We start from the raw sequence: 26755 nt of genomic DNA, 5'->3' as shown, positions 1-26755 counted from the left end.
CAATGTTGAGATAAAGTTTGTTAAGCGGAGAGACAAAGTAGCTAAAAAATCTGCGAAAAAACCAAAAAACCTCCCAAATCACTCTCTCTCATCCCATTTTTTCTAACCTCAAGTCAGCACTTGATTCAGAATCATAATACACTCTAGCTTCAGTCTCAAGGTGGGATGCCTAGGTATTCTCTTTGTGGCTGAAGATGTTAGAACTTACGGAAATAACCCCATTTCTCTTTTCCTCTTTGTCTCAGTGACCAAACAGATCCCTTTAACCGTAGTCCCCTCACCATGGACCAGATCCGGCCAAACACAGAACTAAAAGAAAAAATCCAACGGTGGCTTGCAGAAAGGAAACAACAACAAAAGGAGCAACTTGAATAAATACTGTGACCTAAACAAACCAAAAACCAACCCCAGTGTGTAGATAAACAATTGTTTGTGGTTTCTCTCTTTCTGGTTCTGTTCCTTTCCTTTTTCTTTCTTTCTTTCTTTTTTTTCTTCACCCTTTACTAAATTAGAGAACTGCTCTTTCTCAAATTATGATAATTAAAATTCCTAAGAACTTTACAGTGCTCCTGGCTTGCAGGAAATTATACTTATAGCATCACCACGTTTGGAAATCATCACTAATTTTTACCCTTTGTTATATCTCTTCCTGTTCTTTCTTCTTCCTTTTCTTACCTTAAATTACATTAACTTCAACTACTAAAACCTCCTGCCACCTTACTAGTTCTCTTCCAAGAACAGCTCAAACATCTTTGGTGAGCACTGCTTTTAAGTATATGATGTCACGTATTTCAGTGACAGCTGATATCAGAAAGTCCTGTGTTATCAAGGTATTTACTAGACTTTATGACCCAGACTTCAGCCCTTTTCCTTGTTACAGCTCTGCAATGTTACAGAATAACATTTTGTATAAAAGCAGATACCTTGATGTTTGAGTAGATTTTTGAATAAGATGAAAGATGACATGAAAAAAGGAATCTTATGCAACTTCAGTTGGTAGCTCTTAGTTTTGTGTTATCTTGTAACTCAAAGATACCTTGGAGGCCAAACACTCCCTCATGGAGTTGTCATTACCACAGAAAATTTAGCCCTATAATATTTTTAGGAGGATTGGTAGAACAAATTTGCAGTTTTGACACTTTATTCAGAAAATTCCGAGGTGAGAAAAGAAGGCTATTGGGCCCTTTTCATCTACTGAAAATCAAGGACTAGGCTTGAGTAGAAAAGTTAGGCAACAAATATTGTAACTATGAAAAATGTCATTTTAAGACACTAATATCAGCAGTATATCTCAGTATATATATATATATATATATATATATATATATACACACACACCCCTACGTACACACACCATGTACATTTTTATATTGGTCTAGTGTAAAGAGAGTACCACTTTATATTGTCTCTTCCATGGTAAGATGTCTGCAGTGTGTGGCCATGTTTACTAACACTTATTCTAGACAAAATTCTGAGACTGTAAAATGTATATAGTTAATGTTTGTTTGGGCTTATGACCTGACTTCTAAGAGCTGCTTCCAACTCAGCCTTAGGTCATCAATTAACAGAGCAGGAATTTGAGCACAACCTTGTCCACAAACCATTTTAAATACCCACTTAGCCCTACGTAGTTAGTAGATGGATGGGCCCCACTTTTACAAGTTGAGCTTGAGTTCCCTACTCAGTTGTGCAGCTTAACATGCTGAGTGAGGCACATTCCCCTGTGGACTGTCTATATCACTATCCCTCTAAGCCCGAAAATATAACTAACAAGAAAAGTGGTATGATCTAGAAACGGGTCATTGCTTTATTTAGAGGATATTATTGTTAACCACGGCCTCTTTCAAATAAGATGGTAGTTTTACGGTAATCCAACACAAGTTGTTATAAGCAGTCCTTGATGTGTTTTTGATGGTATCAGCTGGAAACCCTCAAGTCGAGGGCATCCCACACTAGATACAAAGTAGATGTTGCCTATTTCTGTGCTTATAAATGAAAAAGGCAGTCTAGGACTCTTGCAAATGCCAGAATGTAAGATAGTAATTCAGTATGCTCCCTGGGCCTTTAAGGCATGGGTTGACAGGATTTGTTTATTTTCTTAAAATGAGCTTCATTTCATATTTATTATCCTCCTTTACTTCTCTGAGAATGAACTATATAAAATAAGCTTCAATTTACTTGCATTTATCTTCCAAACCCAATGTAGTAGGATATTTTCATTTTTAAAAGAAGTGGGGAAAAGACCAGAGTTTTATAGGAGAAAATTGGAGGAAAAAACGGGCACAAAACCTCAGAAGGCAGCTGTTCCCAGCAGCTTTCTAGTTAACAACCTCTATGCTGCCTCTTGTATCTGTGTCTATATTCTACTTCTGTATTAAGTTAAGTCTTCAGATTGTAAGCCTTTTCTGGCAAGGTTTTTTTTTGTTTGTTTTTTGTTTTTAAATCTCTTTTCCTGAAACTTTATGAATGGCTGTGGCACCATTAATGCTGCTGAATATCTATAAACTCATCACAAAGGCAAGTGCATAGCTTAAGGCCACTGTTGGTAAGGAAACCAAGTGTCCTCTGTGCCTTTTTCCTTTCCTTGAAGTAATTTAAGACATCCCAAAAATGAGATTAAAAAATTATGATCGTGGTACAACATGGTGCATATGTGCACTCGGAAGCTTAAAGAGGGCTTGTGTTTTCTGGAACTCGGAAGCAAGCTCTAAATCTATTAGAGCAGACTTTCTGACATACCTAGTTTTATGTGTTGGCTTTGCTAGCATATGATAGGAAAGTGAAGACTCTTTAATCAGCTCTAGTATTGCTTACTAAGAGGGTAATACTAAACTTGGAAAATAAAGTAGGTTTTATCAAGCAATCTGGGTTTGTTTGTTTTTAATATAGTTTTTCATAGATATGTGAAAACTGAAAGAAATGTCAAAGGTTTTTTAATGGTGCAGGTGAAGGTGCCAGTTGCTATTTGGTATCACACTCTACAAAAGCTTCATTACTTTATTTGATGCTGGTTACTAAGCAGCCATTGCACAGAGCATAAGTCTACTGGGTGCCTTTACAAGCCAGAGGCTGATGCTGCACTGTTGATATCATGTGAGGAAATAATGCACATTCTCTAACTGCTTGGAAAAGAAAACCTAGAAACAAAGAAAGTGAAGAACAAAACGACAGGAAGTTTGATTGAAATAAAACTTGATCAACGTAACTGTATTTTGGAACATTCCAGGAAGGTTACTTCTTGTCATACTTGCCTGGGGGTGTTTGTTCAAAGCTTGTATTTAATAAATGAACATCTGACTTAACAACCTTTGTTATCACTGCTTTATTACAGTATCAAAAGCTAGTGGCAGGGCTTCCCTGGTGGCGCAGTGTTTGGGAGTCCGCCTGCCAATGCAGGGGACGCGGGTTCGTGCCCCAGTCCGGGAGGATCCCGCATGCTGCGGAGCGGCTGGGCCCGTGAGTCATGGCCGCTGAACCTGCGCATCCGGAGCCTGTGCTCCGCAACGGGAGAGGCCACAACAGTGAGAGGCCTGCATACCGCAAAAAAAAAAAAAAAGCTAGTGGCAATTCCAGAAATCCCTCTGAAAACTTAGAGGGCTCTGAACTTTACTTTTTTTTAAAGGTCGTATCAAATGTGTGGCCTGGGTGACCTAACCTGCCTTACCAGGCTTTTGGACCCTGGAGTTATCTTCAGATGAGTCTCAGGGCATGTTTCTTCCTAAGCAGTTCACTTTTGGCTTCACTTTTCTTCATCTGGCCTAAACCCCAGGTCTTTCGTTTTAATCATTCGCTATCAAGTTCCCCTTTCTTGCCCCTTGTTTCTGCACCTCTGCTATGCAAAACCTCAGCCCAGATTAACCCAACCATTTCCCTCTGCTCCAATATCCCAGCTACAGGCTACTGTTGGAGAAAAAGGGCACAAACTTTAGAGTGGTGTGACCAACAACCCTTCTGTGTGTCCTTAAGTTCAACAATTATTCCAAACTTTAACTTCTTTCCTTAGATTTTCTCCCACCCTCCCACTTAACCCTCACACTCAGATGACTTTGTCTTCTACTTCATAGATTCCAGAATTTCCACTTTCAAACTTCACTTCCATCATCGCATCTGTGGAAAAGGCCCCACAGTTTCAAGGCTAATCCCTCCAACCTTATTTCCAGCCTCATCAGGAATCTTGTCAATCCCGCTTCTCGATCTTCAATCTCTCCCTTGAGTTTCATATCTCATATTTGGTTTTCTGGCTGGTATTCCTTTATAGCCATATCTTCACTCTGGCTTCTATCCTAATTGAAACTGCCCTAGCTAATGTTTCTATATTGCTACATTAACTTCCTCATCCTTAATTTTACTTCTCTGGAGTATCAGGCAACTGAATCACTCCTTCACTGAAGCGCTGTTATTGACTCCTTGATATCACTAATTTTTCATTCCACCTCTAACCATTCCATCAATCAGAGTTTTACTTCTACTCAGGCTTCCCCGGGTCCATTACTTATTGTTTTTCTCATCAAATGCCACATCCCTACGTATATCTTTCCTTCCAGTCATATTAACTATAAAGTTCAACTCCGTAGGACACAGCTGTTCTGTTATACATCAACCCAAGGATCTCCTTCTCTAGGAAGTCTCCCCAGATCAGCACCACGCCTAATCCGATACTAATGCCTCTTCTCTGTTTACAATGCAACCTCATCAGATCCCAACTCTGCCACTCACTAGCTACTGTGGCCATTACCAATGCCAGTCTTAAATGGGCACACTACCTAACACACAGGCTTTCTTTAAATTCCAAAATGCCTGACAGACTGGAGGCCCTCAGTAAATGTGATTTTGTTCCTTATATCCCCATAGTTCCTTGCGGCTGGTTAGGGAATTAGGGGAATTGGATTCCAATCCTAATACAGGATGCGGGGGAGACCAGGATTACACCTAACTTTTCGTGTTTGGCCTAGGGCCCTCTCTGCCTTTGTAAGACGATCATGTTGGCCTAGAAAAATCGCAGCGGTGCCTTCCAGCCCTAACTTGCCTCGTTCTCTCTGAAAAGCTGCAAAAGCAACCAGCGCAAGCAAAAAAAAAAAAAAAAAGTGGAGGTCTGCGCCACCGCAGGGCGCATGCGCCATCCCTCCTCGCGCCGGCCTTTCAGACTTCCCTGAGCGGCTGCCCCAAGAAATGCCTGTTTCTCTGCGGAATTCCGTTGTTTTTTACGTGCTCTCTGGTCTCATCTTCTCGTACCCACTTTCTCATCTGTGACTGAAGAAAATGAATTGGCCCACTGAATTCCGGAAAAATACTAGGACACCTAAATATCTTGGACCGGCGCGGAAAGGGGCGGCCTGACCTTGGAAGCGGAACGGGGCCCTGCGGCAGGTCCTTCCGGGAGGGTGACATTCAGCCGGCCAGTCGGCGCGACAGGCTTTCCATCCTAGAGACATGGCCCAGTTTGTCCGTAACCTCGCGGAGAAGGCCCCGGCGCTGGTCAGCGGTGAGCGCGGCATCAGCCCGCCTACGCGGGTACCCGGGCGGGCGGAGAGGCCTGCGAGGGCTCGAGGGGAGGACGCGGGAGGCGGTCACCCGAGCGGCCGGCGAGAGCCGCGGCGGGCACGGCCTGAACGTGGGGGGTGGGGGGGCAGGAGGCGGATTGGCGGCTCTTCTGTAGCTTTCCGCTGGCCAGGCCTGCGGCTTGGGTTCTGTCTACAACCTAGAGATTCTGAATTCTGACAGCAACAGCGAGCGGAGGGAGTGTGCAGGCAGCCGGGGTTGCCCAGCAGCCGCCGCCATGACGCCCTTCGACCTCCAGGAGGAGGAATAGAGAGGGGATGGGTCCGCTAGGAGAGCGTGGGAGACGGCAGGCAGAGACACATGAAAGCACAGAAATACGGCCGCATCAGCTTGTCTGCTTCTCAGTGGAGTATGTGGAAGTCTGCAGAATTTTTAAGGATGGGTGACCTTTGGAACTTTGCCTTTGTATTCTGCCCTGGCCAGATTCTGAGATACTTCGCCTTTAATCTAAGGGAATTTTTAGGTGAAATTGGGCTTTACGAACGAATATTCCTGCCCCGGTAAGCATAGGAAGGGATATTTGTAAGCAGCAATGTTTATTACCATAGGTTAGCGTTCGTGGGAATTTTCTGTTCGAAAAAGCTGGATGTATCCTTACTGGTAGAACGCTGTATTTCAGAACAACTCTGAGTAGTCACAGCCCAGGGTAGTAGTCATGTCAGTAAATATTTCATTTGTCTGCTGTAGCAGGCTATTCATTTTATCCTCATAGTGAGATCAGTTAAGTAGACGGAAGCTTCTTTGCTAGATGTGCTATATTCTAGTAAGTGGTTGAAGCGCAGCTCTCTGAACGGCTTTCGCTCAAATTTTCTTCGTTGTCTCCTCCCTTTTCTCCATCAGCAGTCGAACAATGAGTTATTGAATGCCTGACAGTGTCAGATACTTTAAATACTTGATCCTCTTCTACAGAACCCCACAGTCCACTATTATAAGTTTACACACTTTACCAAAGAACTTAAGTTTACAACTTGACTAAGATAAAGCTCTACATTTTTACATAATACAAGAAGAAGGAACAGTGGCTTGATTATTTGGACTTTGTGGATGATTTGAGGCAAATTTTTTTAAATTTCAGGTGGATTTTTTTCCTCCTACCAGGGCTTTCACATCTTTTCCGTGGTGCATCTTGGGGAATTGCAAACCAATTTTAATGATAATTTACAAAAAGAAAAGTAATATGAAAATAATTATGAAATATATCAACCATTTCCTCTATTACTATGAATAATTGAAAGATATAGGTTGTTATTCTTCCAGAAGTACTCAGAAAGGAGAACTCAACTGGGGCCAGAATGTTAAAGTGGAGCTGTATTTTGCTTCGTAACTTAACTCAGTGTATTAAATGTTAATGTTAAATATCTAAAATATTGCTAACTGTATCTGTTAATTCTCCTGGAGGACAAAGAAGCTTACAGAAATAAGTAATTTTAATTCATCAAACTTCCCCGGAAAGGTCATAGAGTTTGGGGGTTTTTTTGGTTTTTGTTTTTTTTCCTGTTAAGTAAACTTGAGACTTTATTTGGATTTCACCAGCTTTTCCAGTTAATCTCTTTCTGTTCCAGGAACCAATCCAGGGTACCACAGTGCAATGAGTTGTCTATCTCTCTAGTCTCCTGTGTGACAGTTTCCCAACCTTTCCTTACCTTTCATGACCTTGACAGTCTCAAGATGTCTGTGTAGGTGTCTGTCTAGGTATCCTTTAAAGATGTTCCCCATTTTGGATTTTTTTTTTTTTTTTTTTTTTTTGCGGTACGCGGGCTTCTCACTGCTGTGGCCTCTCCCGTTGCGGAGCACAGGCTCCGGACGCGCAGGCTCAGCGGCCATGGCTCACGGGCCCAGCCACTCCGCGGCATGTGGGATCCTCCCAGACCGGGGCACGAACCCGCGTCCCCTGCATCAGCAGGCGGACTCGCAACCACTGCGCCACCAGGGAAGCCCCCCATTTTGGATTTGTCTGGTGTCTTTGTCATGATTAGTCTGGAGCTATGGGGCTGTTGTTGTTTTTTTCTTTTTCTTTTTTTTTTCTTTGGCCACACCTCGCAGCATGCGGGTTTGAACCCGCGCCCCCTGCAGTGCAAATGCAGGGTCTTAACCGCTGGACCGCCAGGGAAGTCCCTGGAGCTATGGATTTTGAGAAAGAATGCCACAAAAGTGAAGTCCCCTAATCACATATCATGATGTAAGTGATATCCATATAACATCACTAGTGAAGTTCGCTTTCATCACTTGGTTAAGGTAGTTTCACTAGGTTTCTCCGAAAGTTACTGTTTTTTCCTTTCCATACTGTATTCTTTAGAAGCAAGTAACTAAATTGGGGGAGGCAGGGGCAGGATTCTATCTCCTGTAAGAGGGAATAGTTACATATATTTAAATAGAATTCTTCTGTGAGACAGATTTGTCTCTTCTTCCCCCATTTTTTTATTCAGTCATTTATTGTATGGACTCACATATATTTACTTCAAACTTTGTACCTCCAGTAGCACAGTATGTTATTTATTTTGTTGCTCACATTGTTCCAGCTTTGGTCATTGAGAACTGTCACTTGGGCACCTCTCTCCCTTCAACATTCCCCTTTACTTTCTGGTATTACAAGATGCTTCAGCCTTTTTTTTTTTTTCTTCCCCTGCCATGCCACATGGCTTGCAGGATCTTAGTTCCCTCACCAGGGATTGAACCCGGGCCCCGGCAGCGAAAACGCTGAGTCCTAACCACTGGACCGCCAGGGAATTCCCCAGATTCATCTTATGTATCCCCTGCCCCAGCCTTAGAATTAGCCATTTCTCCAAGGAACCCTAGTTCCTTTTATTGGACAAACGTATTTTGAAACTAAGATCTAGGTACTGGATATGTTCCTTGCCACTAGACTCTGCTAGTCACCCCTTATTCATGGAACGTAAGTTCCAAAACCTCCAGTGGATGCCTGAAACCACAGATAGTACTGAATCCTATATATGCTGTTTTTTCCTATACATACATACCTATGATAAAGTTTAATCTATAAATCAGGCACAGTAAAAGATTAACAACAATAACTAATAAAACAGAACAATTAAAATACTGCAATAAAAGTTATGTGAGGGGGGCTCTGTCTCAGAATACCTTACTGTACTCTACTCACCCTTCTGACGAGCGAGATGTTACAATGCCTACATGATAGGATGAGGTGGGGCAGATGATGGAGGCATTGTGACACAGCATTGGGATGGCACAGGGACAGCACGAAATTTCATCCCACTACTCAGAAAGGCACACAATTTAAAACTTATGGATTGTTTAGTTCTGGAATTTTCCATTTAATATTTTCAGACAGTGGTTGACTGCAGGTAGCTGAAACTATGGAAAGCGAAACCAAGATATGGGGGGACTGTTGTACTAGAATATCATTGCCTCTGGGCCCTCCCACTGGACAAGGAGGTGTGTGCGTATAGGTATTCCTCTACTTAGAATAAAATGACGTACCAGTAAACCTATCACAAGTTGAGAATATTGTAAGTCGAAAGTGCATTCATTACACCTAACCTACCAAACATCATAACTCAGCCTAGCCTACCTTAATCGTGCTCAGAATACTTACATTAGCCTAAGGTTGGGCAGAATCACCTACCACAAAGCCTATTTTAGAAAACGGTGTTGAATATCTCACGTAATTTATTGAGTACTGTATTGAAAGTGAAAAATAGAATGCTTGTGTGTTAGTTGTTTACCCTCATATCACATGATAGACTAACTGCAGCTTGCTGGCACTGCCCAGCATTACAAAAAAGTATGGTACCCACTATCGCTAGCCTGGGAAAAGATCAAAATTCAAAGTATCATTTTTACTGAATGTATATCACTTTCACACTGTAAAGTTGAAAAATTATAAGTTGAACCATCAAAAATTGGGGACCATCTGTATATTCACCCATGGGTGTGTGTACACACACACACATATGACCATTGAACAATGTGGGGATTAAGGACGCTGACCCCCATGCAGTTGAAAATCTGAATATAACTACAGTTGGCCCTCCATATCCACAGTTCCACATCCATGCATTCAACCAACCTCAGATCGTGAAGTACCGTAGTACATATTTATTGAAAAACATCCACATATAAGTGGACCTGTGCAGTTCAAAGGTCAACTATAGTTGTTTCTTATTGATCAATCTGTATATAAAACTAAACATGGGTTCATAATGAATGTCTCCAACTCTAATCCAGTACCACAAGGTTTGTTCTTTTCTTCCACATCTATAACTTCCCTCTCTTACAGTGAGAAGCCTGGCTCCCATCATCCACCATTCACTTACTTATATTTTGTTCATCCCTTGTATACATGTAAAGCAGTTTCAAACTTTTTAACCTAAACTCCCTGAGAAACAAATTTACCAACTAAAGTACAGTGTTTGTGTACATTGTACTGATTTGTTTGTTTATAAAGAATAATATATCTGTATGTTGAAGATAATTTTAAAGACTGTTGACTGTTAAACAAGACTTTGTTCTCTTTGATGGCGCCGTCTCACAGGCGTTGGCAGTTCTATTTAGAACTATCTGTTAGAGCTTTGGGTCTGCTTAAAGATTTACCCATGGCCCTAAGCCAGAGGATGATGGAGATAGTAAATTTAAGAGTAGTGAAATACCTAAATACAGGCAGTTAATAATAGGGAAAGTACCAGGAGCTTTGGGTTATCTATCTTTAAGCAATAGACACTTTATGGATGTTCATGTATTTGTGCTGTTTTTGTCATGCTCTCTTGTAATTTTTTATATAAAATACCTTTTCTTTTGCTGAAATCACTACCATAGTCTTACATCTACCCTGGTTGTTAAAAATTTGTTTTCCTGAAATAGTAAATACCTTGAGGAATTTCAGCTTAATAACAGAGTTAAGTTTTGGCTGCTCTTAACAATACATGTAGGCTGTATTTTTATTATTTGTGGTATTTTGAAGGAGGAGCAGCTGTGCTTTTGTTAATCCAGAACATATTGATGAGGATCCCAAAAACGGGTACTAATTGGTATAATTCCATCTGGATTTGTGGCCAATATAGTGACAAGTTTTAATCTTATTCTTAAGGATGTCATTCTACAGAGCTCCTTCCCTCCCCTTCTGCACCTCTTCCCTCCAAATTTTTTGGTCTCTACAAGACAATATGGTTACATTGCTGCTGTTTTCTTGTTTTTGAACACAATTTCTAGTAACTTTATAGTTAGCTAGATTTGCCATTCATAAATGAAGTACTAGTACTCTGGTACTGGCCACTAGTGAAGTCCTGGCATAATTGAATGTGCTTATAGCTTCCTGCCTGATTGAACTGCCCTGTGGCACAGGTGTTCTGCATCTTTAAAAGCCTCTGGTTTCCAGGGAGCAGCTTTGACTTTTCACACCGGGTGCACATTTGGTACAAGCATTGAATGAATGTGATGCATGAATAAATATTTGTGTCCAGCCCACACATCTGCTTCTTTCGGTCTCTAGTGAGTTCATCCTGGTTTTTTGTTTTGTTTTGTTTTCCAGCTGCTGTGACTTACTCGAAGCCTCGATTGGCCACATTTTGGCACTATGCCAAGGTTGAGCTGGTTCCTCCAACCCCTGCTGAGATCCCTACAGCTATTCAGAGCTTGAAAAAAATTATCAATAGTGCTCAAACTGGTAGCTTCAAACAGCTTACAGTTAAGGTAACTATGGGCTAAATGAAAACGTATGTGCATAAAAGAAAATGTCTCCCCTTGGGATTTTTCTGATTTTTTGATTAATATATGTATTTTTCAGTGAGGCTGAAACCAACATAATGAGAGATAATCTCTTTTTTGACTTTGGAGAAGGATACTTTGTAATTTTGTCATCTGGGTTGAAATAATTGAGCTATTTTATGTCTTAGTTTCCTATTAGTCTTATAACAAAGAAGTGATCATTTTTACTGGGCAGCTTTTTTTTTCCTTTCCTATTTGTTTAGTGTACTAAATAGAATGGCTTGCTTTGCTGATTCTGTACTTTTTTTGTCTGTAGTCCTAAAACTATCCTCAATTTGGCCAAAAGATCTCTTGGTCTATATCACAGTCAAGCAGCTAACACTCATGGAGGGTAAAAATACCAAAACCTAGAAGCATATAATATGATATGAAGGGTGGAGATAAAATCTAAAGACTTAAGAATTCTAAAGAATTGGAACTTGAGGACTTCCCTGGTGGTCCAGTGGTTAAGACTCCTCTGTGCTCCCAGTGCAAGGGGCACAGGTTCTATCCCTGGTCAGGGAACTAAGATCCCACATGCCACTCAGCACGGCCAAAAAAAAAAAAAAAGAAAGAAGAATTTGAACAATTTCACTTCCAGGTGCTAAAAGGAAAAGGCCCAATTTTGTTGTGGAAAGGTATTTTTTTCAACTGGAGTTTCAAGATCCATATTTGTGCTTGTGTGAACCGCTGTTTTCTGGAACTGTGTGTGTGTACTTGTTCTCTTTAGGGCAATAAAACATTGATCTGTGAAACTAATTACTGAATACTTGGAAAGAATTAAACCAAATAATAAATGAATAAAAATTATGTCTAAAGGGGAAGATGGAGCCCTTCATCTTTCAACAGATTTTCTTTGGCCAGACAGAAATGTCTGTTCAGAGACTTGCCTTCCTATAGCCATCCTTTCATATGAATGCCCTGTCTAAATGTGGCAGCTATTTCCAGGATGTGGGTTGTTTTAGGGCTCGTAAAGTGTCTCATAAACTAATAATGAAAGGGTTAAGTCAGTTCAGGTCTTTAAAGAATGCTTTGAAAGAATTTATAAGCTCTGGCCTACTTACCTTACATAATTGAAAGTTCAAGTGTTCTCAGCAGTTAAAGTTAACATCAGTAATTCTTGACTTTGACTAAAACTCCCCTTTAATTTGAATAGCATCCTTATATTCTGTCACTTAATCCTGGAAAAGAATAGTTTTAAATATATAAGAAAAAAATGTACATTAAAATTTGTGCTTCTTTTTTCAGGAAGCTCTACTGAATGGTTTGGTGGCCACTGAGGTGTGGATGTGGTTTTATGTTGGCGAGATCATAGGCAAGCGTGGCATCATTGGCTATAATGTTTGAAGACCAGTCTTTGCTTTGTTATTTGGGTGTTCTTGGACCATGTGTGAGCAGACTGCCATTTGAATAAAATAAGACAATGTGTCAAAATCAGTGTTTTCTCTGTCAAGCACTACATGGAAGGTCACAATTTCTCTTGATATTAAGTTGTGTTGTCTTTTGCTTTAATACATTAATACAGCTCTAAATGCATGTCTTTGCTTAGCCTGCAATTGGAAAGGATAGATACGAATATACCAACCTGGTATGTGTATATATGAGGATAGCATTTTACTTTGAAGGCTTGAAATAAATGATATTTAAGCTTAATTTTAGAAAAGTTGGGGAAAGGCTTTGAGAAAACAAGAACTTGTTCCAGTAGGAGAAAAATAATACCATGTGCCAAACATGGTATATACTAGTTAAATCACCTAGTATAAAGAATACAATTTGGACTGTTTTTCTTTGCTAAAATCAGAGAAAGACCCCTTTGACAACAGCTGTGTCTGTAAATGTAGGGGTACTTTTTGTCAGTTTGAATATAGCTTCCCCAAAAGAGACCAGCCGGGTGATGTTCTGTGTGTCTTTGTAACATCTTTAACACTAGGACAGAGAATGAAAGCAATGACCTGTGTTTTCAATTTAATTTTGATATGTTATTAATGTCTTTTTTTTTTAAGGACCTATCTTTACAAAAATAAAATATCCTATAGATAGTTAACAGGATTATAGTTTAGTATCGTCCATGGGTCAAAATAGTATATTATGTCCTGAAATAAATACAAGTGATTGGTATCAGTCTGTCATCTTGAGCCACTTTATTGAGGATTTGGGAGCGACTTAATCATTCATTGGTCTTTCCTGGGGTTCTTACCATCTATGAATGTCTTGTTGGTATGTTTCTAAATCTGTTGTAACTCTCTTTGCAGCCACTGCACAACATGGAATACCAGCTGATGATAAGCAAAAGATGATTGCATATTGGAAAAGCATCATGGCTCACAATATAGTATTAATCCTTTAATAGTATTGAACCTTTATCCAGTCAATCTCAAATTTACCAACTGGTTTTGAACACTGCTGCTTTAGCCAATAAAGGGCACAGCTTTTCTTTGTGATAGGCAAGAACTCACCAAGGAGAGACTGCTACTCTCTGAACTGTGAAGTAATGCCTAACTTACTGCAGGTGGTCAAAACTGAAACTACCTCTTTTCAGAAAGCATTCAGTAACTTAAAATATACATAGCAACAGACAGAAAAGACACTACTACAATAATGCTGATTTTCATGAATTTTTCTATTGCATACGTGAGTGAGCAGTGCAATTAATTTTTTTAAAATGTAAAGGTATGAGATCAGCTAGCACTAGTAAGAACCTACAGAGGCCAAGTTGATTCATGATATGTAATGTGATTTGATTTTAACTACATGGTCACACCAGAAAGTCCTCAAAATAAATGTTTACTACTCACTCCACTGCTACTTCCTCCTCCTTTGCCATATGGCACACCTCTGGTGTAGGGTGGCTAATAGTGTATGTACAGAATTTTCTTGGGTTAAAATAGCAGTGGACTCTGAAGCGGCCACTTGACTTCTGCAGGCCTGTTACTTTTTGTCCTCCTAAACCCCAAATGTGTTGCCTCCTAGCAGAGAATTGTTCAGACTGTCTTTCACTGAATTTTTGCATGCCAAGTGTTTGCCACTGGCAACTTAAGTTTGAAGTCGGATATTTTTGGTGCACCTCCTAAATCCAGGTATGCTAAATGGTAGAAACATTCATGAACAAGACTGTTACCTGTTTCACAGAGCTTGATCTGGTGAGACAGGTAACTAAGCATGCAGTTAGAGTACCGTGTGGCTTGTGAATGGAAACCCATTGAAGAACTTAGACAAGGCACAATCCCTGCCTTCACTTTGTATAGTCTAGCAGCAGCGGGCAATTTCAAATCCATTAACAAAAGCTAGGGTAGAAATATGCATGGGGTGCGTGTGGTCTTAAAGTTATTAAACATAAATTGTCAATAAACAGCAAAGCCTTCCTGAGGCTTGCATTTCAAGACCACATTGAATGTGATTCTGTCCACATTGCATACTTAATCCTCTGTTCTATATGCCTCAGCATTACTCTCCTTGGATAAGCTTCTTTTTTCTTTTCCACTTATCTTTTATATACCTAAGTACATATTCTGCCCTGATTTCTAAGGATAGCTCAATATAATTTACTTTTTTAACATCTCATGTTTGTATAGCACTTTACATTTTCACTATCTCATTTAGCCCTCAACTTCCCTCTGAGGCATGTGGCACAAATGATAGACCCACTTAAGACATTTTTTATCAGAGACATACTACAGCCACAGGAGTTAGTTTCTGCTGGTCAGTAATGTGTTAAGAAGTCAGGAACTAAGCAGCAGAAACACTCAGTGATTTGGCTAGGATCCCGTGAGTAATCCGTAGAATCGCAAGTTGGGCCCAGGTGGTGATCCCACGTGTAGCCTCTGCCCTGCCTTCACTCCTTGTAGACTCCCTTACGTTGTTTTTTACGGTTCCATTCTGCAGTGCTTTCTGTATGTTCTCAGTCCTTTGCCCTACTGTCAAGCTGTTTAAGCTTTCTGGCAAATCAGATGTCAGCCTACCTAATCTTATATAAAGTGATATCTAGCTTTGTGAGACTCAGTATTTCCTAATATGGTTTTCATTTCTACTGAATACGAATTGGTATGATCAGGATGACTCGAGATAAATACAGTAGCAATTCCACCAGAGATTCCCTTACCAGAGAACTTAACACTAGGCCTGCTTACCAAATGAAAGGCCCCTATACTATTAAAATACTGATAAATACATGCAAGGCCCTTGACAACATGCCTTCAGCCTTGGTGTAATCACATTTTGCTACCAACCAGGCTTTCAGCCACACAGCTTCTAACCAGTCCCCATAAAAACTCAAAAGCTTTAAATCTAGTTTTCAGATTATATACCCACTGCCCCTGATTGTTGCAGTTTTCTGCCAGTCACCAGGCCACTCTTCTTTATTTATTGATTAATTTTTTTCTCCTGGCTTTCTGTCAGTCTACAAAACGAGTTCTGTCTTAATTCTTGGCCATTTCAACATACACGTGGGTCAGTAGTTTTCAAAGTAAGGAAACTTGGTAATGAAAATTCTCAGGTTCTACCTAGGAATGGGGGATGGGATCTGGCAATCTCTGTTTGAACTGGCTCTCCGTTTAATTCTGATGCATGCTAAAGTTTGAGAACTATTGACATAAATTGTCCTTCCAACAAACTGGGCTCAGTTCCCTTAAAAAGTCCAATGATAATGTCTCATCTTCCCTGGGCATTCATTCCTGTCCTTACCAAGGAATTTCAGCCACTCCATAGTTTCAGTTTCATGCATCCCTCTCTGACCACCTATAATCTTTCCAGCCCATTCCCTGTAATATCCCAGCTATATTAATTTGGAGTCACCATGACCATCAATAAATTGATGCTGCCATTTCCTTCACCACCTCGCTGTCCTCTCTTCTCCCGGCTTATTTATATTCCATGGTCAATTGGGATCACTCTCTTGAACAAACCCTGAACTTCACCTCTCACTCATTTTGTTGTCCTCATTTGCCAAAACCACATCCTCGGCTAAGTCTGTGTAGTCTGTACTTGCACCCATGTAGCTGAATGTAGCTGGAGGAAACAGCCAAGGTGGCTACTCAGTTTATATTCATGATCAGAATCTTCAGATGGTACCTAGTACTACCTGACAACCACACTGCGTTTCCTTGGGCCACGATTATTTCTGTCAGCAGATGACCTTGCTTACTACTTAACTAAGAAAACTAAAACAATTGGAGAACTTCCATTGGCTCCCACAGCATCATTCTCACAAACTGCACCCATAAATATTCACCTTGCCTATACTAGATAGTTCATGTGCCTTTTTTTTTTTTCCTCTTTCTTCTTGTTTGTTTTGGCCCTGCAGCTTGTGGGATCTTAGTTCCCTTACCAGGGATCGAACCCAGCCCCTCGGCAGTGAAAGTGCGGAGTCCTAACCGTCGGACCACCAGGGAATTCCCAATTCATGCTCCTTTTTAAAGCCAATCCCTCCATTCAATGTCTTTGTGCTATCATTTCTCCCCTTTTCCTGTTGTTTGTCTGTTCCTATGAGTGTAATACACATTATCCCATCTTTTACAAAATTAACCCCCTTTTGCAGCAAAACACCTCAAAAGTTGTCAATATTCAGGGCCTTCCCTGGTGGTCCAGTGGATAAGACTCCACGCTCCCAATGCAGCGGTCCCGGGTTTGATCCCTGGTCGGGAACTAGATCTCACATGCCACAACTAAAGATCCCTCATGCTGCAACTAAAGATCCCGCATGCCACAGCGAAGATCCCGCGTGCAGCAACTAAGACCTGGCGCAGCCTAAATAAATAAAATATTTTTTGAAAGTTACCGATATTCAGTGTCTCCAAATCCTGTTCTCCCTTCTATCCATTCCAATCCAGCACTCATTCCTACCACTCCACTGAAACTGCTCTTCTGACACTTTAAATGGGTCACTTCTCAATCCTCATTTTACTTGCTCTTTCAGCAATGTTTGACTCAGCTATTTCCTCCTGCTTGATGCACTTTCTGATAGACCTGACTTCCAGAACTTTCCTTTGGCCTTCCTTCTTCCTTACTTTTTGTTCACGTCTCAGTTTCCTTTTCTGGTTCCTCCTTTCCCTGGCAGCCTGTCTTTGGAATATCCCAAACATAAGGCTCAGCTCTCTCGCTCTCTTTCTCCCTCTCCCTCTCTCATCATTCCACTGGAGATCTCATCCAGTCTCCTGGTTTAAATGATGCCTCTTAACCGATGACTCTCAAATTTATAGCTCTAGTCCCTACCTCTCCTCTGAGCTCTAGGCTTATATGCCACTACACCTCCACTTGGGTGTTTAGTAGACATCTCAAACTTAGTATATCCAAAGTGAACTCCTGATTTCCTTCCCCATCCCCATCCCAAACCTGCTCCGTAGTTTTCTCTCAGCTGATGGCAACTCTATCCTTCCAGTTGCTCAGGGTGAAAACCTTTGGAGTCATCCTTGACTCCTGTCTTTCATGTTCCATATCGATCCTTCAAGAAGTCCTATTGGTTCTACCTTCAAAATATGTCTTTCTTACCACCTCCATCACTAACACCAAGGTGCTATCATCTCTCACTGGGGTTGCTGAAATGCCCTTTTAAATGGCCTGCTGCCAAGCTTGTCTGTCTACAGTCTATTTACATCAGTCAGAGTGATTGTATCAAAGTGTAGTCATACCATGTCACTCCTCTGCTCAGAACCCTCAATGGCTCCCGCCTCACTCAGATTTGAAGCTAAAGTCCTTACTGTGGGCCACAAGGCCCAACAAGACCTGGCTTTCCATTATATCTCTGACTTAAAGCCCCTCTACCCTTCTCCTTTCTCACCCTGCCCCACTGGCCCCCTTGCTGTTTCTCAAACTCACCAGGCAACTCCTGCCTTAGCACTGACTGGTTCCTCAGTTTGGAATACTCTACCCCAAGATCTTCCCAGGGCTGGCTCCCTCACCTCATTCAATATTTTCAGTGTGGGCTTCCCCAGGCATCCTAATTATAATTGCAAGAAACCTCCCTCCAAATACTCTTTTCTCCTTTCCTGCTTTTTTTTCCAAAAATTTCAACTTCTAATATTCCACATGATTTACTGGATTATGATGTTTATTGTTTTACCTTGCTAAAATAAATGCAAGCCCCACAAAGGCAGAAATGTTTAAAAATCTATTTTTTTCACTGATATTATCCCAAGCTCTAAGCACATAATCACTCAATACAGATATGATGAATAAATTAATTTATCCATTAATGAATCTATACCTTTATAAATGCTGTTCTCTCGGCCTTTACCCTGTCTGTTTCTACCTGCACATCTCTGTTCCACTTTGAGAAGTCTTTTCTGATTTTCCCAAACTGCTTCCCTTTCCCCTCCTGTTGGGCCTCTTATAGCACACATCACTGTACCCTAATGACACATTTACATTTGTTTATTCCCCTTGCTAAGCTTTTTAAGGAAGGTACAGTATCTAATTCACCTTTGTAATCCTAGCCTATGCCATTATCTATCTGACTTGTCTATAGTAGGTTTTCAAACAGTAAAACAGCCAACTCTAGCTTACCGTGTTTGGTGCTAGGTTGATAAAACAGAGTTTAGTGGCAGTTTGCCACAGAGGGAGACGCAGGCCTAGGGGACTCATTTCCTGATGGCCTGCAGGCTGAGACTGCTACAAAGCTGATGCCAGCTGAGTCACTCCTGCATCTCAACCTCAACTCTGAAACTCAGAGATTTGGATCCCTGATTATCAGCCCTTCTCTACTAAGCAAGCTTAGTGCAGTGCTGCCTTCACATAAGACCTAGGAGGGAAGAACGAGAGGGTGGGCAGCAGAAGATCCTTTACAGAAGACCGAGCCTGAAATCTGAAAATCCCAGAAATTCCTCAGGAACTGATTATCTTAACTGCCTCTTTCTTTGCCACACCCGCCTTTCAGGAATTATACCCTTCGGAGAGCTGAAAGAAGCACATCATATATAAGTTTATAGCACCACACTATTCTCATAGGATTTACACATGCAGCCTATGGGTGGATTTTTTTTTAACATTTTTATTGGAGTATAACTGCTTTACAATGGTGTATTAGTTTCTGCTTTATAACAAAGTGAATCAGTTATACATATACATATATCCCCATATGTCCTCCCTCTTGTATCTCCCTCCCACCCTCCCTATCCCACCCCTCTAGGTCACAAAGCACCAAGCTGATCTCCCTGTGCTATGCGGCTGCTTCCCACTAGCTAGCTATTTTACATTTGGTAGTGTATATATGTCCATGTCACTCTCTCACTTCATCCCAGCTTACCCTTCCCCCTCCCCATGTCCTCAAGTCCCTTGTCTACGTCTGCGTCTTTATTCCTGTCCTGCCCCTAGGTTCTTCAGAACCTTTTTATTTTTAGATTCCATGTATATGTGTTAGCATACGGTATTTGTTTTTCTCTTTCTGACTTACTTCACTTTGTATGACAGACTCTAGGTCCATCCACCTCACTACAAATAACTCAGTTTCGTTTCTTTTTATGGCTGAGTAATATTCCATTGTATATATGTGCCACATCTTCTTTATCCATTCATCTGTCGATGGATACTTAGGTTGCTTCTATGTCCTGGCTATTGTAAATAGATATGGGTGGATTTTTATAGGAATTATATGTTGGACTTCTTGCACAAAGTAAAAAAGGTTATCTTTAGAGCCTCGAAGTTTTAATGCATTCCAGTGTTGTCAAATCCAAAAGCAATTCAAACACTGTTGTGTGGTTTTGAATTATAGACTACTTGTTAAAATAGCTATTGTTTCCCCTAAGGATTGCCTGCATTTTTACGTTGATGTCATCTCACTTTGGGTCTCAAGAGGGTAGGGAAGTTAATAGAACAAGTGAATAACTATAGTTCTGAGATAACAGTGAATTCTAACATGATGGTAGAAAAATGATTACCACTTTTGATGACCTTCAGGTGGAGTAATGGAAAGAAAACCATGTAAGCCCAGGATTGTTGTTTTGGGAGTTTTTTTAAAGTAATGTGAGCCAAATAAATATTGTCAGGAGTGATATTTTGATCGTCATTACTTTGTTTGTTTTTTAATATTTATTTAGTTAGTTGCACTGGGTCTTAGCTGCAGCACGTGGGCTTCTTAGTTGTGGCATGCAAACTCTTAGTCGCGGCATACATGTGGGATCTAGTTCCCCGACCAGGGATTGAACCCAGGCCCTCTGCATTGGGAGTGTTGAGTCTTATCCACTGCGCCACCAGGGAAGTCCCTGCTTTACTTTGAATCCTGTTATGGTTTCATCTGCCTTGAATATTGCGAGCAGAAGAATGCTTTATTATGTGATACCCACGTTACTGCTACATTAGGGAAACTGATTTCCACTTCTGTGCAGGCTCCAAATTTCACCCCCACTGCACTAAGGGTAAACACTGAAGCCAAATGGCCCTGGATTTGAGACCCTTGAGTTTGTTTGCTCTACCTTCACCGTCTGACACCACCCCCTCCACCGCCTGCCACCACAAGCCACCCATCCCAGAAGAAAGCTGCCTCTAAACACTGAGTAGCAAGCATCTCAAAGTTGTCTGTGGAAAAGCCCACCTAAAGAACACATCAGCAACGGAACCCTTTTTCTTTTCTCTCTTAAAATGGTATCCGTAGCTGCGTGTTTTCCTTATTGCCCGTCTCAGCTAAGGCAAAGGCCTGGTGCAGGTTAGCAGAAGCCACTCCGATTAGATGTTTTGAAACAAAATGTTACTCTCCTCACTGTTCAGTGCAGAGTGAAATGATGTGGAACCATTCGTGGTGAGGTGAGTGAGTCAGGGTTGAAGGACTGGAATGCAGGACTTGATTCCTGGTTTCCTAACTCTAACTACATCCTCTCTATGCTTGGATATTTAACCTGGTCATTGCACCGTGAGGGGCAGGAATGGGGAAGGGGGATGGTTTGCTTTTTATGTGTTTATTCAGAAACTTACATCTGAGCTCTAACCCACATGTAAGACACTTCATTTCAACTCTAGCAGGAGCAAGTGATGATTCATAACGTATTCTTTGTGTCAGAGTCCCATGATTTTTCCTGGATCTTAAGCAGTAGGATTGTCTAGATGTTAATAGAAAGGACTCAGAACAGAGAAGAGAATGTGGCTAAAGAGAAAAGGCTAAACCCTAATCCTAATTATCTTAAAAGTCAAATTAACCAGTGATCCTTTAACTACCTAGTCTCTACCCATAATGTTTCAAAATAAATTCTCAGTTTTTAAACTTGGTATCAGAAGCTCATGTAACTTCACCTGTTAGAGACATTAATAAGCGTAGCTTTTAAAGCAGGCTTACATTTTTGTATCAAATTATGAGGTCTTTGCCTTGTGCAATGATGGCCATGCTCTCATGGTTTTGTTTGTTTGGTTTTTTACTTCAGTTATCTTCCAAAAGATATACAGTGAGTATTTTTCTTTTCAGTCTAGGAATAAACTAAACACAATGCATGCGTTGTAGTATAGATTCAAAAACATGTCAAAACAAGCTTATTCATCTAGCCTTGAAAAAGATAACCTTTGGGAAAACTTAGGAGAGAACTTGGGAGAGAAAATAACCAAACGCTTATTACTCAAAAGGCTTCTTCAAGTGACCATAAAGTCTAGTCTTTCAATGCTAACATCTTCACTTGTGTAAATTCATCTCAGAATCAGGAATTGGTAGCTTCCAGTTCCTCTGAGAATATTCCTCAATCAACAAGTTGTCCACCTAGCTAAGGGACAGCTTCCTGGAATTAAGACTGAAGAAACTAGGTTATAATTAACTCAGACTTCCTCCTCCTCTTGTACCTTGGCCATGACCTTAATCCTCACCTAGAGTTTCCACCTCATCTACGGATAAAAATTTGTTCTAATTTAGACCAACTGAACTCTAGTCTTGTTAGCCTAAGGTGAGTTAGCATTGGTGGCTGAAAGGAATCCTAAACCAATTTCAGACCATTTAGTTAGACTTTAAGCATGACTCAAAGAAATCTAGACATATCAGTGGGAGGATAACTTTGCTCAGTATTACCCTTTTTCTGTCTGTAGTTTAAAAAAAATTTTTTTATTTGGTAATGTTAGGTCTAGTGAATTTTTTCAAAGTAATTTGGAGGCAAACAAAATGTTTCCAGTTATAGGAACTGCAGCATTGACAATACACAGAAGTAATTAAAAGGAGTGTTAAAATGGGAAGGGCTTTGGAATTTAGCAGCTTTCAGCGACATGGATTTAAAGTCATATTTAGGTGAGAATCAGTAGGTCCATTGACTTATCTAAAGATCCCAAAGCCTTATATGATCTCCTTGGCTCTTAAAATTTCACAAGAGATAAGGTTTATGGGATAAAGAATATAGAATCAAGTGTTTGACAGGCATGGAAGTTGAGATTCAAAGAAGCCATTATACACCTTTGTTCACATGACAGTCTTTGAGAAAATAGGAATGCCTTACCTATTACATTAAGGAAAAATAGAAACTAGCAAGGACTCCTTCAATTTCCTCCCCTGACCTCAAACTGATTTATTTCTCCCCTCCTTTCTCCTGTCCTAGAGGAAAACATTTAGAACATTCTTTCCGAAATTATCCTTCTACATTTGCTCTTGCTTCTCTGCCTTTCCACTCTTCAGTGATCTGAAAAGACCTACTCATTCCCCATTTTCCTTTGTTCATTTATTTATTTGTTCAACAAACATATATTACACTATTGTTATAGGGCATATTAAGTGCTTGGGATACTGAAAATAAAAGCCACATATCCTACCTTCAAAGGGCTCAAAGGGAAGAGGTAGCAAAATAAACAATTACAAATCACACAATTATGATACATCATGTAAAGATCAACAAGAGAAGTCTGCACATTCTGCTATGGTTGTATACACAGGAGAGGTTGAAGAATGCTGGGGTAAAGGGGCTGGCACCTGAGATGGGTCTAGAAGTTAGCCAAGAGAACAAAAGGGGAAAGAAGGACTTTTTAGACAGAGGGAATAGCATGCACCAAAGCAGGACCGTAGGAGAGAATTCAAATTTAATAAGGCAGGAACACAAGGAATAGATGTGTGTTGGAGGAAGGGGTGAGGGAGAATTAGACCAAATGACACAGGATCTTCAAGATGATAAGGAATTATTAAAGTATTTTAAGGATGGAAGTAATATGGTCAGATTTGCATTTTAGGAAGACCAGTCTTCAATCAGAGGATGATTAGACTGGGAACTATAGCAGTTATCCTGAAAAGAAATGAGCAATTGGAAGTGCACAGTGGTGTAATTAGAGGAGGCTGTACAGAAAGAGGCAAACTTCGGTGTAAACAGGAATTTAGTTTAAGGACATACAAGCGAAGATGCCCAACACTGTTGGTTCTGTGTGTCTGAAATTAGAAAGAGCGGTTAGTGCTGAAGATGTAAATTTGGAAGTAACAAACACACTGCAGGGACTGAGGCCTGGCTTCTGAGATGAGATTGCTTAGGAAGAATGGGAAAGCTTCAGGAGGGGCCGGTAGGTGTTTCTGTAGGTTTTGTTTATTGCTGTATCCCCAGCACCTACAGCTGTGCCTGGTATGTAGTCAGCACTCAGTAAGTATTTGAATACATGAATGAAATAATGAAAAGAAAAGAGGATTAAGAACATAACTCTGAGAAACATCAGCATTTAGGGATGGACACAGAAAAGAAGCCACTGAAGGGATCTGAGATAGAAAGATTAGAAAGGTAGGTGGAAAAGCAAGAAGGAGAGAGTGGGGTCATGGAAACCAAGGGAAGAGAGCTTCCAGAAGTTCAACCATGCTGCAGAAAGACCAGGTACAACAAGAACTAAAAAGTCTCCATTAGTTTTAGCAACTAGAAAGTCATGGGAGGTTTTTGGTGGCAGTAGTTTCAATGGGGGTAGTGGGTGGCCAGATGATAGTGTTTGCAGAGTATGTGGAGAATGGGAAGGAAGTGGAGGCTCTGAAGGTAGATGATTCTTTTCAGAAACTTGGCTGCATCTTCATTAAGCAATTTTTTCTTTCCTTTTTCATTGATACTTTCCCTGAAGCTATAGATAGGCTCAAGTCTCCCTCTCTTAAAAACAAACAAAAACACCACCTTCCCTTTAATTCATTCTCAAGCTGTTGACCTATCTTTCATTACCCTTCTTCTCAAGCGAATGGAAGTATGTGAGTGTATCTTGAATCCTCTTTCTTCTGTTAACTTTCCCTTTCATTTATTTTCTGACCGAGGCAGCCCTTGTAATGTATCACTCTGTAATGACTATATGTATATAATTAACTTGTTCATTTACTTATCCATTCATCCTTGCCTCTTTTCTTTCTCTCCCTACATTTAGTACATCAACAAATCCTTACTCTATCTTCAAAATATATCCTGAATCTGTCCATTTCTCATCACCTCCACATTACCACCCAAGGCCAGGACACCCTCATCTCTCACCTGGACCACAGCAGTCACCTACCAACAGATCTCCCCACCTTCACCCTTGCCTCTCTATTATCTATTCTTATACTAGCAGCCAGAGTGATCCTTTCAAGTATTAAGTATTTTGTCAGTCTTCTATTCAGAACCTCCAGTGGCTCTTCATCTCATTTTAAGTCTCTGTATGAGCTGAAGCACCCCCTCCCCCATTGCTTGGCTCAACACATTTCTATCACTGTTCCCGCCATTGACCTGACTGCAGCCACACTGGCCTCTTTGTTGTCCCCTAAACACACTCCACCTCAGCCCATCTGCATTTGGTTTACTCTCTCACTTCCTCAGCACTCTGTTCAAATAGTCCCTTAACCCAAAGGTCTCCCCTGGCCAGCCTTCAAAAACAATTGCACCTTAGCCTCTCCCAGCTCTCTACCCTCTTCATCGTACCTACATAGCACTTGTCACCAGCTGACTTATGATAGTAACTTATTTGTTGTCTGTTTCCCTTCACTAGACTCTGAGCACCTACAAAGTGTCCCTACCAAGAGCACCTCCCTTGGAGAAGCAGAGACAAAGATAACTGAGGAACTATTCCTGCCCTTGAGGAACCTGCACTTCAGTGAGTCATACAACCTAACAAGTAATTAGAATGGAAATGCTCAAAGCTGTCTGGATGCAAGAGTCAGGCCCCGGGGAACAGTGTGGTTTGGGGCAGCAGTTTGGGCACTCTTCCACCTGGGTAGTAGTTACAACCATGAGTTCACTCTAAGAGAATGTGAGAAACGAAAAGCACTCAGGAGGCATCAGTGTCTAAGGGGTGAAGGACAGAGAAAGCAGCCAAGAAGAAGAATCAGAGGTGAAGAAGGGCTGGAAGAATGGAAGAAAGACAAGACAGAAGCTCACTGAGGTTGAAGCTACTATATTGTGTTTCTAGAATATTACTACTAATCATTGCAATGAAAACATTTATTAACAGTTGGCTACGTGCTGTTACCGTTCTAAGCATGTTCCATATGTTCACACATTAAACCTCACAATGACACAGGAAGTTAGGCACTAGTATGGCCCCGTTTTACAGAGAGGAAATGGATTCACTTACCCAAGTGCACCCACCTACTGAGAAATAAAGATTAGAACCCAAACAGTTTGAGCTTGCACTCTTAAACACTATGTTGTTATCCTTAATACAATACTGTGCCAGCTCTATATGCATTTTCCTATTTTATTGAGTAGCTATTAAGGTCAGGTACTGTTCTAGCCTCTGGATACAGAGCAGTGAAGTGGACCAAGTACCTCCCTTCATGGAGTGCATATCCTTGTGGGGGTGATTGACATGAAACAAGTCCGTAGATGCAGATACAAGTGCTATGAAGAAAAACGAAGCAGGGTAAGGTATCACGAATGACAGAGGTGGCCTCTCTGAGGAGGTGATATTGAAGTAGAGATCTGGAGGAAGTGAGAGAGTGAGCCAAGAGGATATCTGGGGGAAGAACATTCCAGGCAGAGGGAACAGCGAGTGCAGAAGCCTTAAAGTGTGAGTGTGCAGGTGTGTTCCAGGAACTGCAAGGAGGTCAAAGCAGTAGGAGCACAATGAACTAGGGAGAGAGAGACGGGAGATAAGGTCGGACAGGTACAGAAAGGCTTCCAGGACATATTGTTAAGTGAAAAAGATTAAGGGATAAGGGATAGTAGTTTGTATGGTATAATCACATTGAGTAAAGAAGCATGTGCGTGTCTGTGTGTACATCCATATAGATAGATGATAGATAGATAGATAGATAGATAAATATATATAAATGTGTTTATATTCTGAAATAATAGCCAACAAACTTAATAGTGATTATCTTTTGAGGGAAGGAAGGGATATTTAGACTTTTTATTTTATATTCTTCCCTACTATTTGGAAAATTTTACCTCGCATATGTGACTTTTATAATAACCAAAAAATAGCTAAAACTCTTAACCACGTGTTAAGGGGCCCAAGCTGAAGTCCTCTTTCCCTTTATGGCTGAGCCTCTCCAAAGTTGCGTCCACTGGCTCCTTGCTCTCTCCCTGTCCTCTTGCCCTCTCCCTGTCCTCCTCAACCAAATACAGTCCGACTCCAGACTTCACGTCTCCCCTGCCACCGCACTTAC

The 26755-nt window shown here is 40.9% G+C and overlaps 2 protein-coding genes and 1 pseudogene across 5 annotated transcripts in view; all 3 read left to right on the top strand.

The window, feature by feature from the left end:
* Positions 1-375, top strand: part of UBE4A (ubiquitination factor E4A) — a gene marked incomplete at its 3' end in the record, with an annotated part of 32725 nt that extends 32350 nt beyond the window's left edge. For all 3 annotated transcript variants that reach the window (XM_079709388.1, XM_079709387.1, XM_079709386.1), the window contains one exon: positions 246-375. In XM_079709388.1, the coding sequence (XP_079565514.1) occupies positions 246-375 (130 nt within the window). The remainder of the gene's footprint in view (positions 1-245) is intronic.
* LOC307055662 (trehalase-like) overlaps positions 1-26755 on the top strand; it is a 424950-nt pseudogene that overhangs the window by 199884 nt on the left and 198311 nt on the right. The window lies entirely within an intron of this gene.
* ATP5MG (ATP synthase membrane subunit g) lies at positions 5350-12714 on the top strand. The gene is made up of 3 exons (XM_079709407.1): positions 5350-5482; positions 11066-11226; positions 12529-12714. Exons 1-3 carry the CDS (start codon positions 5431-5433, stop codon positions 12625-12627), a joined length of 312 nt encoding a protein of 103 aa, XP_079565533.1. The 5' UTR covers positions 5350-5430; the 3' UTR covers positions 12628-12714.

This window comes from Hyperoodon ampullatus (assembly GCF_949752795.1).
Source record: "Hyperoodon ampullatus genome assembly, chromosome: 7".
Taxonomy (NCBI): Eukaryota; Metazoa; Chordata; class Mammalia; order Artiodactyla; family Ziphiidae; genus Hyperoodon; species Hyperoodon ampullatus.
The sequence above is the reverse complement of the archived record's forward strand: the minus strand, read 5'-3'. Positions and strand labels throughout refer to the sequence as shown.

What these genes read in the sequence shown, in the direction of transcription:
- ATP5MG (XM_079709407.1), top strand. Translation starts at nt 5,431, where the DNA reads ATGGCCCAGTTTGTCCGTAACCTCGCGGAGAAGGCCCCGGCGCTGGTC. An exon ending in GGCCCCGGCGCTGGTCAGCG is followed by an intron (nt 5,483 to 11,065) that starts GTGAGCGCGGCA and finishes TTTGTTTTCCAG; the next exon opens with CTGCTGTGACTTACTCGAAG. An exon ending in TCAAACAGCTTACAGTTAAG is followed by an intron (nt 11,227 to 12,528) that starts GTAACTATGGGC and finishes TTCTTTTTTCAG; the next exon opens with GAAGCTCTACTGAATGGTTT.